This window comes from Ctenopharyngodon idella, chromosome 1 (genome assembly GCF_019924925.1).
Source record: "Ctenopharyngodon idella isolate HZGC_01 chromosome 1, HZGC01, whole genome shotgun sequence".
Lineage (NCBI taxonomy): Eukaryota > Metazoa > Chordata > Actinopteri > Cypriniformes > Xenocyprididae > Ctenopharyngodon > Ctenopharyngodon idella.
This window is the reverse complement of record NC_067220.1, coordinates 35,306,685-35,324,837: the sequence shown is the minus strand read 5'-3', so window position 1 is coordinate 35,324,837 and position 18,153 is coordinate 35,306,685. Positions and strand designations below refer to the sequence as shown.

At 37.5% G+C, this 18,153-nt stretch overlaps 1 protein-coding gene across 7 annotated transcripts; it reads right to left on the bottom strand.

Annotated features, from left to right (window-relative positions):
• Window positions 1-10,597, bottom strand: adra1d (adrenoceptor alpha 1D). Of its 7 annotated transcripts, none has more exons than XR_007929854.1 (4): window positions 6,774-9,280; window positions 6,520-6,609; window positions 6,077-6,394; window positions 1,234-1,463 (listed from the first exon to the last, which is right to left on the bottom strand). XR_007929854.1 is itself a non-coding variant. In XM_051891824.1 (2 exons), the coding sequence occupies exons 1-2, from the start codon at window positions 10,222-10,224 to the stop codon at window positions 910-912; spliced, it is 1,482 nt and encodes a 493-aa protein (XP_051747784.1). In that variant the 5' UTR covers window positions 10,225-10,597; the 3' UTR covers window positions 1-909. The 7 variants fall into 7 exon arrangements, 2 of the variants coding, with proteins under 2 accessions (XP_051747784.1, XP_051747792.1); XR_007929856.1 differs by having other exon boundaries at window positions 6,077-6,334; XR_007929853.1 differs by having other exon boundaries at window positions 6,520-9,280.
• Window positions 10,598-18,153: the final 7,556 nt, after the last annotated feature.

Genomic DNA, 18,153 nt, shown 5'->3' with positions numbered 1-18,153 from the left:
TGCTCTTTTCAGATTTATTATGTTTTATAGTCGACACCGAAAGACGTCATCACATCAGCATTACAAAGAAACCCAAAGCTTTTATCAACAACACAAAAAAATTGAGTTGTAGTCCACAAATTATGATTTTTTTCTTTTTTAATGTTGGTCCTTTTAGAGATGACTGAAAATCTCATGGTTGAAATAAGAATAGCATGAATAGCACACAGTATTCAACTACCCTCTGAAAAACTGAAAACATCTGCACAAAATCCATTTGAATTACAAATTGTGCCTCACATTTAATGGTTTGTACCTCTAAATCAATTTCAAATCATTTAAAAGTGAATTCCACAGTAATCTGTGAATCACAGTGAATCATTATATCAATAGAAATCAGTATCATGGATTCAACAGTCTCTTGAATACATCACAGTTAAATATGTTTTCCATTCACACTTAATGGACAACGGGTCAAAGTCATTGTAACAATCGCTCATTGTAAATACAGTTCAAACCATTGCTGGTCATCAGAGAGTTTGAAACATTTGACTATTTCTCAAAGGCCACATGGACAACACAGTATACAGATACCCAGCAGCTATGAGTCTTTTCATTCTGGTCCAGTGCAGATAAGTTTTTTTTTTTTTTTTTTTTAATAATTTTCCATTCAGTGTACTTTTCCCACTTTTAAAGTAATATTTTTAAATTATCCATGTGAAAATACATTAATCTCCTTTAAAACACAATGTCCTTTTTTTTCCTCAGATTTGCTTCTCAACTGTGTCGAAGCCAGTACTTTAAGACATAACAAGAATAGTACTAGTCTTTGAGGAAATATGATAGATTTAAAAAAAAAAATCAAACAATTCCTAAGAGCTGGCAGTGGGTCAGAGCTCTGAGAAAACAAACAGTAAACTCTGTCTTTGTTTATATGTCTGTTTCCTTCAGGCCGTAGCACTCTGTGAGGTCGTAGATCTGGTAGCTGCTCTGATCGGCGCAGTCGTTAAAGATCCCCATGGAGACCGTGTCAATCTCTGTCCGGGCCAGAGCAGACGTGCTACTCTTCCCCGTCCCGTTCTTGATCTTATTGGAAAGGTTGTTCATTTTCTCCTTCAGCTGGAAGGATGACTTCTGTAAAGGGGGGAAGAAGCTCCAGCCCTTCAGACTAAGAGGCCGGCTTTTACTCTGGCAGGAATATATAGAGCTACCGCACTGCTCGTGAAAGGGGAATCCAGAGCAATAGTCTCTATGCGGGTCCCTCCGGGGTCCCCGCATGGCCGTTCTCCAGCGTTGATCGTAGAACCGGCGTAGGATGCGGCGCCGCCGCTGACACTGGCAGCGCAGCAGACGGGTGAAGGCGCGCTGGAATTCCTTGCTTGAGCAGGGGTAAATTACGGGGTTAATGCAACTGTTGAAGTAGCCCAGCCAAAAGATTACTTTGAACACCATCTCAGAAGGCTTCAGAGCTGGGAAGAAAGAGCCTGAGGACGCAAAAAAAGAGAGAGAGGTGGAGAAATATTTAGTTGTCGGCTCAAGAGAGATTATTTACATGGGAAATAACGCTGTGCCTCAAGTAAACTTAGCCTGAAGCTACCATTCTCCTCCCACGCGCTGAAAAGTTCAAATCCGCAAGTTCAATGTTTTAAACCATGTGTGCCTAATTATACCCAGCAGACAGATTATATACTTTGCACATTGTTTTTTCCTTCAGCTCACTGAAGAAATCTAATGCATTTTAAACAGTATGTGATGTCTTCCAACAGTCTTTTTGAAACTATTTCTTTTTTTTTTTTCTGTCTGCAGGAGACATAGAGTGGGAGCAATGCCAATATGTCATTCCCAAATTCTCCTCCAAACCAAACAAGCACTATTACCTTTGATAGACCGACCACAGAAGCCCATTAGTCAACACAATAAACTGCCGTTTGCAGCCCATTTTACTGTAGTAATTTGATGTATTTCTTAGCAAGATATGTTCAACGAAACAAATGCAAGGCAAGACTTGATTTTATCTATTGGGAATTGATTGGAACGTGAAAAGTAGGTGGACCAAACATAGGTTTGATAAAACATTGCCTAAATAACTATTCGCCTATTGCTTAATGTTACCCAACGTGACGTCAGTGGAAACAGAAAGTAGTTTCAGGGGAGGCAAGTTGTTGCATTCTGATTAAAGATTACAATGACAAATAGTTTTCTTTGGAGTAACATGCACCAAAGAATCGTTCACAATAAGACCAGAATCATGCAATAAAGAGGTACTAGTTCACCCCAAAGTGAACTTGTTTTTAAAAATAAAAGTCCTTTATGGCATTGATAAAGTAAGAATTTTCATCGGAAAATGTCATCTAAACAAGTAACATGTCTGCCACTTTTGTTCTGACCAACTGAGGAAAAAAAGCTACTAGCTGTGACTCGTTCTTTATGTAAACAGACGTGACGCAATGACGCAAAGACAAATGGTGACATTTCCCGCGAAAACCCAGTGCCACCCGAATTATAAAACATTATTACAAGCTTCCCATTGTGAATCGGGCTAAGGTAAGGAGATAGTTTTGAACACTGGCTTGTTATGTACTTGCTCAAAAATTGATTTTGGATAATTTTTAACCCCAAAAAGTTACGGACAGCAGCTTTAAGAAAATAATGGTTCTTTTAAGAAACTGTTTACTAAAAGGAACACAAAATGGAACCTTTCTTTTTTTGTTTTGTTGTTGTTTTTTCAAAAGTTTTTGTCCATACAATGGAAATCATATCCAATGCTATCTTACGAACAATTTTGTACGTATTTTATGAGGTGGCTAATTCGTATGAATTCATACGACCTCACTCATACAAATTCATATGATTTGTCTAAATCCCAGTGACGGGTAGGTTTAGGGGCAGGGTTAGGGGTAGGTAATTCGTATTAATTCATACGAATTTGACAGCTCGTAAAATACGTATGATTTAGCAAAAAATGTACGGATTTGTACAACCTCGCTTGTATGAATTAGCCACCTCATAAATTACGTACAAATTGCTGAGAGATCGGGTTGTTATATCAGTCTAACACAACATTGGCCCCTTGTTAAATTTTCATCGCATGGCCAAAAAAAACACATTGTATTGTTTTCCACAGATGAAAAAGGTTCTTCATGTAGATTTGGATCAACATGAAGGTGACTAAATTATGACATTATTGGGTGAACTAAAGAAAGCAAATAGGCTTGATTTTATTTCATACTGCCTTAAATGCCAAATCATTCTTTTAGTTGCAGCAGGCATGCACAAACTGAAGATACAGAGCATACAATTTGGGCTGGATGGATTTGAGCTTGGATGGAATCTGTCTACATTGTGTCTGTCTTCACATTCTCTCCTCCCACAGATACACATCTAAACTACCTGCAGATTTCCGCTCCTTCTACCTCCGACAGACACCACATATGTTGCCAATATCTCCTCTCTGCCTTGCTCTTTCCCCACGGGGAGTGAGAGGAGGCTAGCTTTGCATTATCTCGCACATAAAACAGTTGTCATCGCCCATGCCATGCATTTCAGTGTTATGAGAGGTCAAAGTCCCTCCCTGTCAGTAAAAATAGCACCAGAGGGAATAGACAGTAAGGACGGACTGGGAGTAGTGCGGTCTTTTTGAAACATTTTTTGATGAACAAAGAGATATGCTGCTCTCCCTCTTGTGCAAAGGTCGTAATTTGGACTTCGAGATGAAAGCTTTCCCTGGAAAGCTCCTTTTTGGTAATTGTTGTGATTATGAGATACACCAGGCAGGATGTTTGGTAGCTACTGAGAGAAAACTTCCTTTTTTGCCAGAGCATCATGTACAATATAGCAGCCCCTATTTTGGTGCAATCTGGAACCATTCTGCGTGTTTCCACTGCAGAAAAATGGATCTGCTGACTTTTTTCAGATCTGCTGTTCTGATTTTAGAACATCTGAGGAATTCTGCTAAAAAGAATTTAGAAAAGCAAGTCACACTTATGGTAGCTGAAAGCATAATCAATAAGCCAAAATATTTAATAAATGAATAAACGAAGGGGCAGGGGATGTGATTTCTGAATTATGGATGCGGATGGCCTAATTATAAGTTAAGGAAATGGGTTCAGTTGGCACTTTGTCAGCAAATATCCAGTGTGGTATTAGATTGACATGCACGTTCTTTACACTCTTAAAAAGAAAGTTTCCAACTGCGTTTTCACAGTGATGCCATAGAAAAACCTCAAAGTAACCTTTCAGTGAACAGTTCTTAAAAGAACCAGTTTTTTTTCTTAGTATGAAGAACATTTTAATAAGGATGCAGCAGTCAGAGAGGCAATTCATTTAAAGCTGTAAGCTGAGAGTGTTGAATGCGTTCTTGCGGTCTTTCCTTTCTAGCATTGCATTTGCCTGGCACAAGCCACTTGAGCTATAGTAGTGTTTTGGCATGTAGCCACATGTTAAAGCTGTCTCATCTCATACTGATCATCTGAAGAACTATTTTCACGTGGTCTATGGCTATTGGCTACATGTGTAAGTTCCTGTCAAGCTGCATTCTGTGTCAATTTGATGTAAACGTATTAGAGGCTGACATAACAGCTTGGGTCAAAAAGGTGAAGGATCATTTTGACAGACAGGCAACGTTTTTCACGGAAATGATTCAGACTTATCAACTCAAATACCATTTTGCTGCTTAGGTTTAAAATCAGAGAAATATTTCTTAAAACTTTCATATTCACAAAGGGCGATCACAATAGTCTAAAGAGATGGTATTTAGTGAAACTTAATGGCAAAATACAAAAATTAAAGTCATGGTGAAATTCATAATGTTGCATAATCTTACATTGCCATAAAATTAATTGCAAATGTATCACATACATACATAAATAACCTGTAAAAAACGGTTCATTCTATACTTTGGACTTGTTGCACTTTAGATTATTCACGTACGCATACTCTTAAATTGCTATAATGCATTGACAATGTTTACAATTATTAAATATTGAAATCAATAAACCTTGCAATGCAGTTAACTGTCATGGAAATATGTACCTACAGTATGTAATTTCATGAAAATAGTTGGTAGTTTTCTTTAGGACAGCAGGAACTGTCCCAAAGAAATGGTCTAAAGAGAAGGTATTTGGGAAATAACAAAAAAATTAAAATCATGGTGAAATTCATAATGTTGCATAATCTTACATTGCCAAATTTATATGAATATTTAATATACTGTATCTCTCTCTCTCACACACACACACACACACACAAATAAATAAATAACATGTTGCATTTACTTGGATTAATCACATACACACTCACAAATTACTATAATGTGATGAAAATGTTTACAATTGAAATCAATAAACCTGGCAATGCATTTAACAGTCACCGAATATTTACCTATGTAATCTTATAATATATATATATATTTTTTTTTTTTTTTTAAGATGAGCAGAAACATCTGGTTCTGTTTGTCACCAGAAGTAAGACTTTCACTGTCCAGCACAAACATATGCCAAAAGGAAAACATTCCATCACAGCAATACCAGTGTGGACATGTTGTTGCCAAAAATATGACCATCATTAGGGTGGACCTGTCATCTTAAAAACTTGCAACACAAAAAGTACAATTATATAAGAGGAGCAGAGGGGAGTTGTATCACCAAGAAGGGGTTTATTAATAGGCTGATTGTATTTATCCCGCTTATTGCACAACTACTCACAAAAATAGGACATGAAACATTGATTTGAGCTAAGTAATTGAATCTTACTTATAATGTACTAACATATATTACCTTAAAAGTTCCAAAAAGAAAAAAAAAATAGTCCATTACAGTGTACAAAACAATTGGTCTAGGAACAATACGAACAATATTGCAGTAGGCAATTTCGTAGAGGCTATAGCAATAGCAAGCTAACTTTGAAAGTATGAGATCCCATCCTCCTTCAGAGCATCTACAAAGCCACGCATCCTTCAAAACACATGAACGCACACAGCAGAGTCTGCAAAGCATCACGGGACGAGAGACGGCATTAAATTTCCTCATGTCTCAAAGCACAACATTACAATAATAATGAACGTGAACAACTTAAACAACAACGTAAACAGAGCTCTTACTTGTACCACCTGACTGCTGCAGATTCATTTCGCCGTTGATAGTGTTGACATAGAAACTGAGGATGTGAACAGCTCCAGGTAGAATGTCACGGGATGCCATCTCATAATTACGGTTACGACATGGCGTGAATGCAGCATAAGCTCTATGTTTTGGTTCAGGAGGAACTGTAAAAGGTGGCTTCTGTTTGTTTACGGCGTCCGGTGACTTTGTCTACAACTCTGCATAGCCTCATGAAATGCGCTGATGACGTGTGATGTCTGCGTGAGCAGGGAGGTATGGAAATACATATGTTGACAGGCAGGTAGGACATCGTATCACTGCATTCCACAGAAGATATACATGTTTTAATATTTAGACCACTTCTATTATTGATTGCTATCAGGATGTGAAGAGAGTTTCAACCAGTATAACAAAAAGTGTTTATAAAAATTGCCTACCCTACCTTTAATACTGAAGTGCTCTGAGGTCATTTTCACCAAGTGAGATGCAAGATGACATCAGTTGCATTTGTATGAAACAAGATAGAATGAGTCTGCAGTGAGAGACATGAAAGTAACGCTGGTTACAGTTACCCGGATGAGTGGACTGATATACAGTGGGATATTAGGAAATATCAGGATCAATCAGAATCAAGCATTTCAAAAAGGCTATGTAAATAAATCAAAATAACACTTTTTAAAAATAATTTTGAATTACCAGAATATTGAATAATATAAAATAGAATATAAAATAAAATATAAGAATATTCCCCCAGAAATTCCTTCACACTGAAGCAAGCTCTAACGTCATTCAACCCTTCTTTTCTAGCGACTCTCCAGTGTACGTGTGGATCTAAGCCATGTCATATCCCTCCTCTGTCCTGGTGGCTGGCTGTTTCTGAGGCTTTGGAAAACGAAAGCACCCTCTTTAACTCAACTCGTTAATAGCCGTGATTAAGGCAGTGGAGCGTTGGGCAAAAGGAGGTTAGGGACCTGACTGAAACTGCCTCCTTCATTTTCTCTGGCTGAACAAAGTCAGGCCCCCCTTCCCAAACCATAAACTCTAACCTCTGGGAGCAAAAAAAAAAAAAAAAGAAAAAAAAAGTTGATCCCAGAATTTCACCAGTACCACATGCAAATCTTGCCAGGAGATGTTATCAACCACTGTTGCCCTATTTTCCCCAAAAGTGACTGTGAGTGGAATACCAGCAGGGACTGTCAAAAACCGCACTTTTGGAATACCCTGGAGATGGATGGGATGGTGGGTTTGGGGGGAAACCAATACATTGTGGGGAATGTACAATGCCAGCCATGTTTTAAAAATCTTTTCAATCTAGCCTATATTTTAATTATTCCAATAAATTACTAATAATAGTCAATATCATAATTTGTTTAGATACTTAAGACGTACCCATTTCATTCCTGTCAGCAACATCAAAATTCCTTTAATGTAATTGGAGACTGTTTTTTTTTTTTTCTAGCACACTTTCTGGCCTCTGTGACATATTCTTGGGTAATGGTTGCATGACTAGAACACTTAATTTAATGTCTTTCTTTCAGTCTTCCAAAGGTGGACTTTGATTGAGCAAACAATGAATCATCTCTGTATCATGAATATCCCTAGCATATTTTTTTCTATGCAGGATTCAGGTATAGTTATTAACCCTGTGATGCAAAAAACTTAATCATTGCACAATCTGACTGACTGCACAATTTGACTGATTGCATGCATGATTCAAGAGAAAACAAAGCACATTTTTATGAACTTTTCATGCCATTGCCTTTATAAAAAGAGGGCAATTGTGCATTATACTCTCTCAGACCTCAGCCTTTCACTTTTGCGTTCATTATTCTTGCTTTGTTTTGACAACATATAGGTCAGTGTGTGCACTGTTGTTATGTGCAGCTACATCATGGTCACACATAAAGGCAACATTCAATGTATAATTAATCAAACAATAGCTCTTTCTAGGCATCTTCTTGTGACATAATGAAGAGAGCTCATTGTTAACAGTAAAAATGCCTTATTTATCCCAATTGATGTGCATTTCAAAGGTTTCATCTATCTATCTATCTATCTATCTATCTATCTATCTATCTATCTATCTATCTATCTATCTATCTATCATCCATCCATCCATCCATCCATCACTCCAACACTCCCACAGAACATAATGTTCTCCAAAACAAAGACCAATGTACATAGAAAAGATAGCACATCAAGTGTAGCAAATCAATCAACACAATCTCCCCTCTAAAGGTTGAGCTGCTATCAAATCCTGATCAAAACCCCATGCCATGTGCAAACATTCACCATCTAATTTAATCGTATTAACTGTGAATGTAATAGAAAAAGTGATGCGTGGCACTGCTTTCGTCAGTGAGAAAAGCTTAAGTAACGATGACATTCAGATAACAGCTCTCGTGCTTTATATCAGGCTACGCATTTCGCACATTTTTTGTTTTTCCCAGCCACGGAGTAACAGAATATAACACAGTGTCGCAATAGAGGTGTATTTTACACACATTAAGGCATAAAACATGTACTTTAAAGTAGTATCAAATTAATAACTCGCGTAGGCTATACCAGCCTATATTATGTCATTTGTTTACCTATGACAGATGCAGAAAATTATTTGCTCGAGTGCATTTTGTTTTAAAGTTACAAACGAATTAAAACAGACAACGAACGATATAGTTAACCAATAAACAGTGGATTCTCTAATAAACTTTCTTTTATTTGAATGTTTGTAAAAATTTAGAACCAATCCTGTTAAATTAATTGTCTCATGGAAAAAACATAACTAAAAAAGTAGCCTATATTTAAAACACATATTTCCCAGCAGAATCAAATATTTTTGTAAGAACATCACAAGGAATTTTCAGAATATAGCCTAGGCTATAATTAAAACTCCTATATCTAGCAATACAATCAAAAATAATGTTAGAATTTTATCCAATAGGGTCTTATTTGATCATTAGAGTATTTTTGTTTAATTCCATTATGATTAATGGGAAATTTTATTCGAAATTTGTAGCCTACACAAATAATGATGAATAACATGGCTATACTGTCATAATAATTTCTATAATTTTTAACCGGTGCAATGAAATGTAATTTGGTTTTATTTTTAAGAAAGTGTAAACAACAAGTTACTTTTCATTTTTGCTCTAGTATAAACCATAACTATAAAACAGCGAAAAAGTAGGCTACACCAAACAAAGAATAACTCATACGTACCCAAAGGCAAAACGAAGAAAAACGGTAGCCAACAAAGAATGAACATGCCCACGACGATGGCGAGGGTTTTAGCAGCTTTCTTCTCCCTGGAGAACTTCATGAGTCTCACGGACAGTGAACTTCTGAACGGGTGATTTTTTGTTTTCGAGTTCGTGCTTGAATCCTCCGGTATGCTCCTGCAATGTATCCTCAGCACCACTTCTACTGATTTATCTCTCTCCCGTTTCACTCCCGCTTCCAAACTTTTTGTAGTCCTGCGGGCCACGATGTAAACTCTAATGTACATGACTAAAATCACCATGAGCGGGAGGTAGAAGGAGAACAAGGAGGAGAACAGAGCATAACCCGGTTCCTCCGTGATGCTGCAGATGCTTTCATCAATAGGTGGAGGTTCTTTCCATCCCAAAAGCGGTCCGATAGAAATAACCATTGAAGAAACCCAGACCACCACGAGTATGACACCTGCTTTCCGTTCAGTCATGATAGTGGGGTATTTCAGACAGTATTTCACCCCGATGTACCTGTCTATGGATATAATGCACAAACTTAAAATAGACGCCGTGCAACATAGCACATCCACCGCTGCCCAGATGTTGCAGAAGACCCGACCGAACACCCAGCATCCCAACACCTCCAGAGACGCGGAGAACGGCAGGACAATGATACTCAGCAGAAGGTCCGCTATGGCCAGGTTCACAATGAAGAAGTTGGTGACCGTCTGCAAATGTTTGTTGCAAAGGACCGAGAGAATAACCAAAATGTTCCCCACGATCGCCACCAAAATGAAAATGGCCAGAAAGATTCCCACACCGATGACTTGAGAGTCGAGGGTGATGCCCTCACAGGTGGTGGTGTTGCTGCTGATGTTGGAGAGAAAGTCCGAGGGGAATTCATCCTTGCTCTCGTTCAGCAGTTTAGAAAATGTCATTTTGAAACTCCATAAAGACGACTTTTACTGGTTTGTTCCGATGGTGTTGGCTGGTCGGTTCATGGTGAGTTTCATCTTCATCATCACTGTTGGAAGTTGTCTTTAGATTCAGATTTTTCAGTTGGATCCGTTACTTTGTGAGCCTATTTATAAATGCTGCCTGCTAAACATCTCGTTGCACCTACACTTTTGTGTGATGGCATAACAAGTAATAACATTTGAACTATTTTAAACTATTTTTGAGGTAGAAGAAAAAAACTAACAAGCTCCTAAGTCTATAAAACCACAGTGCCGATGCACTGCAGGTCATATGGAGAGGCTACTTCTGGTGGCATCCTCAGCGACCACTCCAAACTGGATTACAGAGGCTCAATGTGGACCCCAGTGCTCCAGGTCTCCTCCTCCAGCTCTGAGAACTTGGTGACGCGTCGCACATTTGCTGCAGTTCTTCATATGACCACTAGAGGGTTCTGTATTATTGTTGCACAGAGAAGGACTGCTTGCATTTTGCAACATATAATGGATCAGTACAATATCATTCAGCAACAGCAACAATCACGTCAAGTCAAATTTATTTGTATAGCATTTTTCACAATACACATACACACACACACACACACACACACACACACACACATATATATATATATATATAGTTTTAAATCATGTTTACAGAAATTCATCCCTATGTAAATAAATAAATAAATAAATAAATTACTGAATTAAATTACTGAATATGTGAGACTTTTTAAATGGTAAGCATGCTCTTTCAGTTGCAAGTATAATGACTAATTTATAGTCCTTGAAGCCCCCCTCACTGTCTCCTAATATTTTAGTCAAAATCACAATGAAAAACAAAGCTTAAAGGGATAGTCCACCAAAAAATGAAAATTATCGTTACGTGAAATTAAATTACGTGTTTTGAAGCCCAAAATAAATGCATTCATACATCATTAAAAATAATCCATACGGCTCCAGGGGGTTAATAAAGGCCTTCTGAAACGAAGCGATACATTTTGGAAGAAAAATATCCATATTTAAAACTCTATAAAGTAAAATAACTAGCTTCCAGCAGACTGCCGTACGCATTGATTTATGGAAGAAGAGTGAACTCTGACCTGACGTATGCGCAATGAGGAACGTGGACGCGCAGAGGATAGAGCAAAACAAAACACTGGTCACGAATTAGAAGTCTAAAACGAAAAATTTTAAAGAGAAATGTTGGAGGATTTCGATATAAGATTTCATTTGTTGCACAGCTTTATTTGTTTGAACCATGAGAGGCGTCTAAGTTTACGCTACTCCTACACCCTGCATCATACATCGTGTCACGGGTTACTCATTTGGCGAAATTCGACTTGCGCTGTATGTGTACGGTTGTCTGGCGGAAGCTAGTTAATTTAGATTATAAAGTTTTAAATATGGATATTTTTCTTACAAAAACCAATCGCCTCGCTTCAGAAGGTCTTTATTAACCCCCTGGAGCCGTATGGATTATATTTATGATGGATGGATGCATTTATTTTTGGCTTCAAAACAGGCCCCCCATTCACTACCATTATAAATCTTTGGAGAGCAAGGATATTTTTAATGGATAGTTCCAGCCCTTGATTTTGATTAACTGAGCCGCGTTCGAAGCCGTTGTAAAATTCCTGAAAACATACAGCTGACTGCATTACATGTATTGCTGCGCCACTGAGTGTGTATGTTGCTACGTCTGTCTTAGCAACCACTCTTAGCAACGTAAACATATGTTTGTTCTCAATTGATTTTGTTCATTGAAGCTTACTGCATTATGTAGAAGAGTATTGTGAGAGAGATATCGAGTGACCGAGTGTATTACCTGCATTCAGATTTAGCATTTTCCTTCAGGTCAGTCCTATGTTCATAATAAAAAATCAGTTTGAATGTCCGCTGCGATCTTGTCCTTTTAACATTTAATGTGTTTTCCCATGCCCTGCTGACACTGACAGCGCTAGTCATTTGTGTCTTGTTCCGTGTTCACAACAAGTTTCAATATAAAAGTCTTTGCGAGTGATTGACTCCATGCCGCCATCTAATGGCGTAATATATGTAACTTCTATGCTGTTCGTGGTCAGGGACTATTTTTTCCAGTGGAAGGAAGATTTTACTTCATAAAAGTTGCATTGATACATATTTTTTGGCTTTAATAATTGTATTGTGTGGTAACTGTTTTATAAAAGCAATAAACCCTATGAAACTGTGGTTTACAGTGAATTTATAATAGCTAAGGGGCGTTGTTAGGCACAACCTGGAGCGGAGTGCCTAAAACCCCCTAAACCTAAAACCTGTTATAAATTCATTGTAAATCATGGCTTCTTGGGGCTTATTCCTTTAATATATCCCCGATTGTCATATACACCTAGGATGGCTTAAATCATGGGATAATTTTCATTTTTGGGTGAACTAACCCTTTAAGCAATATTTCAGATTTTTGTGTAGAAATGTGCAATATGACACTTTTCCATTTGTATTTCTGGTGAATGCCATCTACAAAGAAGGTAAATACCACTTTGTGTGTGTGTGTGTGTGTGTGTGTGTGTGTGTGTGTGTGTGTGTGTGTGTGGTAGAAAACATTTTCTTGTCATGACAGCTTTTTGAGTAAAAATAAACCTCTGAAAGCACTGTGCAGTAAAGTCAGAATTAATGCTATTCCTAATGACTCTGTGCAGCTGCCAAGCTGCCACCTGTAGGACCAGATGCACACTAAAAGCTGGAGGGGAAACTAAAGAGTCACAGGATCCCTTGATGAGAAGTTGGGAGGAAGCAATTATGCAAAGAAACTCTGGTAAAATAGTACTGGGATACACATTAAAGGTGCAGTAAGCAGTATCCTTGTTGAACACTGTTGATATTTAAAATCAACCCAAACTAACACACCCCTCCTTTCATTGCTCCGCCCCCAAAATCACAAACACACAAGAGTGGATGTCTCTTTAGCAGAAGCAAAGCAAAATAAATCTTCATGAAAAAATGAAAAATTAACATACACGAGTATATATAAGCACGAGTTTGTTGTTGGTTGCCAGCTCCACACACTCAAAACCAACGTGGAGCAGAAACAACGCAACCTTGACGTTCATTTTCAGGCCTTCACACTTACAGTAGGTCTCTCCGGTGAAAGCTTTTCGGTAACACTTTACAATAAGGTTCATTAGTTAACATTAGTTAAAATGAACTAATAATGACCTGCACTTATACAGCATTTATTAATCTTTGTTAATTTTAATTTTAACATTTACTAATACATTATTAAAATCTTGTTAAAGGAACACTCCACTTTTTTTGAAAATAGGCTCATTTTCCAACTCCCCTAGAGTTAAAGAGTTGAGTTTTACCGTTTTCGAATCCATTTAGCTGATCTCCGGGTCTGGCAGTACCACTTTTAGCATAGCTTAGCCTAGTTCATTGAATCTGATTAGACCGTTAGCATCTCGCTCAAAAATGACCAAAGAGTTTCGATATTTTTCCTATTTAAAACTTGACTCTTCTGTAGTTACATCGTGTACTAAGCAGGCGCAATGATATTGATATTGATATGATATTGCGCAGTGTCTCTCACAAATGTCTCCATGGTTGCAAGGCACGGTCCCTGTGCAAGCAGGGGGTCACAGGCGCTCGTAATATCATTGCGCCTGCTGCACCAATGGTACAGCAGAAAAGTTCCTTGATTATTACGCCAGAATGAGAGTATAGTTCCTAGCCATATTGGCCTAGAAAACCGCAACTTTTCATTTTCCGTCGGCCTTAGTACACGATGTAACTACAGAAGAGTCAAGTTTAGGAAAAATATCGAAACTCTTTGGTCATTTTTGAGCGAGATGCTAACGGTCTAATCAGATTCAATGATATACCGCCAGACCCGGAGATCGGCTAAATGGATTCGAAAATGGTAAGACTCAACTCTTTAACTCTAGGGGAGTTGGAAAATGAGCCTATTTTCAAAAAAAGTGGAGTGTTCCTTTAACATTAGTTAATGCACTGTGAAATAACATGAACAAACAATGAACAACTGTATTTTCATTAATTAACTTTAACGAAGGTTAGCAAATACAGTAACAAATGTATTGCTCATGGTTAGTTCATGTTAGTTAATATGTTAACTAATGATTAACTAATGAACCTTATTGTAAAGTGTTACCAGCTTTTCTAACATTAACGCGGGTCCTAAAGCTCTTGCCTGATCATAACCCTTCTTTTCCCAGTGATATTCCTCTGACCTTTTCTCTTTTGTAATGTCTCTCGGCCATCTCTCTTTTAACAGTCTTTTTTTCAAATCTCCCTCGACTCACTCACTCTCTCTCTCTGCCTTTGTCCTTTGTTATGGTGCTCGGTCCGATCCACTTTCAACAGCATTTTTCATAAATCGCTGCAGCTTTAGAAATACGCAAGACACCACATCTGACTGCCAATCACAGTCAGTGTTTGAATATTTTATGATGCCTTCCAGGTAGTCATCACTGATGGCATGAGACACATATCAAAACCTGAAATTTACATTCTACATAGATGTTTTGTATGATCATTTGACGTGGACATTACATACTGCAACATCAAAGGAGATTGTCATCTCAAGATTTGTAACCTAACTGAATATAAGCAGCAGACATGCTGTTGCAAGGATGAATCTGTTGTCTGTAGTGTTGTCTGCAGCTCTTCCAAGTTCCTTTCCTAATCCTAAGCAAAGAAGCTTAGTTCCAGCTGAGAGGAGGAAACAGAGGCTACAATTCACACATGATCACCAAATCTGAACAGCTAAAATTGGATAGACACTGCATGGCTTGCAAAATCCTGCCTGCAAAAGGCAGATGGTATGGCCAGAATCTGGCACATCATAAATCCACACATCCTTCCTGCCTTGTGTCACCAGGGCACAGCGGTGAAGCTGGTGTAACAGCCCTGGAAATGTTTTCTTGTGACACATTAGACCAACCGACCATCAGCCGAATGACGCAGGCTGCCTGAGCATTGCTTTGATTATGTGCATCCCCATATAGCCACAAACTACCCATTTTCAAATTTGACTCTGGTGGCCTGTACAGCCCTCAGAGGAGGCAGAATGGAAGGTTTAAAGTATGAATGTGAAACTGCATGCGAGTAAGCATGGACAAAAATCCCTAAGGAATGTTTCCAGCGCTCTTCTAAAACCATAATGCAAAGAATTCTGCATATTGCGAAGGCAAAAGGAGGTTTTTGTTCAAGAGTGTAAAGTGAACATTATGAAACCAGGAAAAACAGCATGAGACACAAATTGATTATAGGTCTAATCATGATTCTGCATTAGACCAATTACATACAGTATATACACATAGTACTGTGCAAAAGTCTTAGGCCACTATTAGATGTTGTTTAAGCAATGATATAATGACCATATATAATTATTTCTCAGTCTCTTTATTAGAATATCACCAGAAAATACAGTAAATTTGTATGCAATATTAAAAAACAGGAAAAAAACAAAACAAAAAACAAATAAAAAACAGCTTTTATAGGCTAAAGTGGCAAGTATATAGTGACCTCCTCTTACACTTGAGCAATAGCAGGCACCGGCTCTCTTAAACCTAAATGGAATGGAAAAGGACTGCAAGGCCAAGAAAACTTTCAAAATCTGATGAGAAGTTTTTCAGATTTTCTCCTTTGAGAAACTGGAAGAAGTCCAAGTCACACTAAATACTGATTTTTGCTTAAAGAAGCCATTTTGTTCAGATTTTTTCTTTCTTTCTTTTTTTTTTACATTTTGTGTACATATTTCCTGTATTTTCTGTTTGTATCATAAAAAAGACCAAAAAAATAAGAGCCTGTCCACATGGAGATGCGTTTAAATGTATACATAAAAAATTTGTGTCGTATCGGCGTTTCGTCCAGACATATCCGGCATTTTGAGAGTCTGAAACCGCTATTTTTTTAAACCGGGTCCCAGAGTGGATAAATCTGAAAACGACTCCCTTGCGTTTTCGTGTGTACAGCCAATCCGTATATTCTGTGAAACGATAATGTCATCACCCCACGTCTCGACCCTAGTCAGACATCGCTACGTCACGTAACAGCAACAACAATAACAATAGCGGACTACATGCTTGTGTTCGTGCTGCAGAAGCTATTAGCCTATTAGCTTTACTAAAGTAAAGCTTTATTTCTAAGCTTTACTAAAGTTTGTATACAGCGTGCAAGGTTTATGCACATGCTCCAAGTGTTATTCTCTGTTTTAAGTGTATCTCTGTGGCAGAATTACAGCACCACATACTGATCTGGCATGTATACTGCATCGTTTTGAGTCGGTTTCAGTGGTTTTGTGTGTACACAGATTTTTTTTGAGATGAGGAAAAAAAAAGATTGGATAGAGAAAGCTCTGGTTTCGTGTGGATGTGGCCTAAATTTGGATGGTCATTAAAACATTGCTAAAACAACAAAGCTGGAAGTGGCCATATATATCATATAATATCCTAGATAACCTTGGCCGTGATCTGACTCTTTATTTAGCCAATCAAAAGGCTTTGAGGCGCTATCTGCCTGTCAATCATTTCACACGTTTTCATATATGGGAAGCCGGAAGTTGAGAGTGTGAGGTGGATTTTATTTGGAGGGTGCAAAATGTTCATGAACATCGCTTTTCATCGCTGCAGGATATTGAGCTTCAAAAGGCTAAAAAAAACAGATGCTTGACAGGTAATTATATTGCTGTAGAAAGAGGAGGCGTGTCTAATTCGGTGGTGGAAGTTCTAGAACAATTTACTTAGGCTTAGTGGGTATATTTAGTTGTTGTACAAGGTTGAGTTTATTGTATTCTGTGCAAGTAGGCTATTGGTTTCCCTCTTTTACTATTTTCCAAGGCAATTAGAACACAAACAGATCACTCTCTTTTTCTATAACAACAGAACTGTAATGTGTTTTGGAAAGGATTACAGGTCTTGGTATGAAATTGTCAAATTTGACAAGACAACCGCAACAGAGTTACCCTCTCTGTAGCTCTAACTGAAACCGTTTTTGCTCAGCTGTCAGACCCGCAATGTCATTACTCTTTCCTATCTGAGATGTTTATGAACAGTGGTTGTGCTGTCACACTCACCAGGTCCAGGCCTGTTAGGTCCTTTCATGAATGAATGTTTTTTTTTCTTTTTTTTCCCCTTTGACGAAATCCTCCACCTGAACACCGTCAGCTACCTTCCAAAATCAGCTCTGGAAGACTTTTAGGTTTTATTAGGATGCTTCAGCCTGCAGCAGTAAAATAACCTAAATTATATAGAAAATCGAAAACAATCCATTATTAATTAATGACTAACCTTTAATTATGCATTTTTAATTGACTGTTTCTACTAAATAGGGTCATTAATTATGAATCTTGTGTTAAATAAGAAGACCACAAAGCTTCTTTCTCTTCATGCTTTTCGTCTTATGCATCAACTAATTCTGGCATTTCCCTCAAAGAATATAACATAAAAAGTCAGAATTATGAAAAATATTTGACTTATGTCAATTGTAACATAAAAAGTCAGAATTATAAGATACAAAGTCGAAATTATGACATACTAAGTGACATAATTATGATATAAAAAAAAGCCAAAATAAGGAGAGTCAAAATTATGACATACAAATTCATAATTATAACAAAAAGTCAAATTTGATATAAAAAGTCATAACTATGACATGCAAAGTGGCATAATTATGATACAAAAAATTTAAATTATGAGAGTGAAAATTATGACATACTAAGTCACAATTATGACAAAAAGTCAAAATTATGACATACCAAGTCATAATTTTGATTTTTTATGTCATAATTATAACATAAAAAGTAAAAATTGACAAAAAGTCATAACTATGACATACTAAGTGGCATAATTATGATATAAAAATTTGAAATTATGGCAAACTAAGTCACAATTATTACAAAAAGTCAAAATAAAAAAG

Excerpts from the sequence above, each read along its gene's own strand:
- adra1d (XM_051891824.1), bottom strand. The coding sequence starts at position 10,224 with ATGACATTTTCTAAACTGCTGAACGAGAGCAAGGATGAATTCCCCTCG. Across the intron at positions 1,464-9,296 it reads TTTCTTCGTTTTGCCTTTGG|GCTCTTTCTTCCCAGCTCTG; the intron begins GTACGTATGAGT and ends TTGCGTCCTCAG.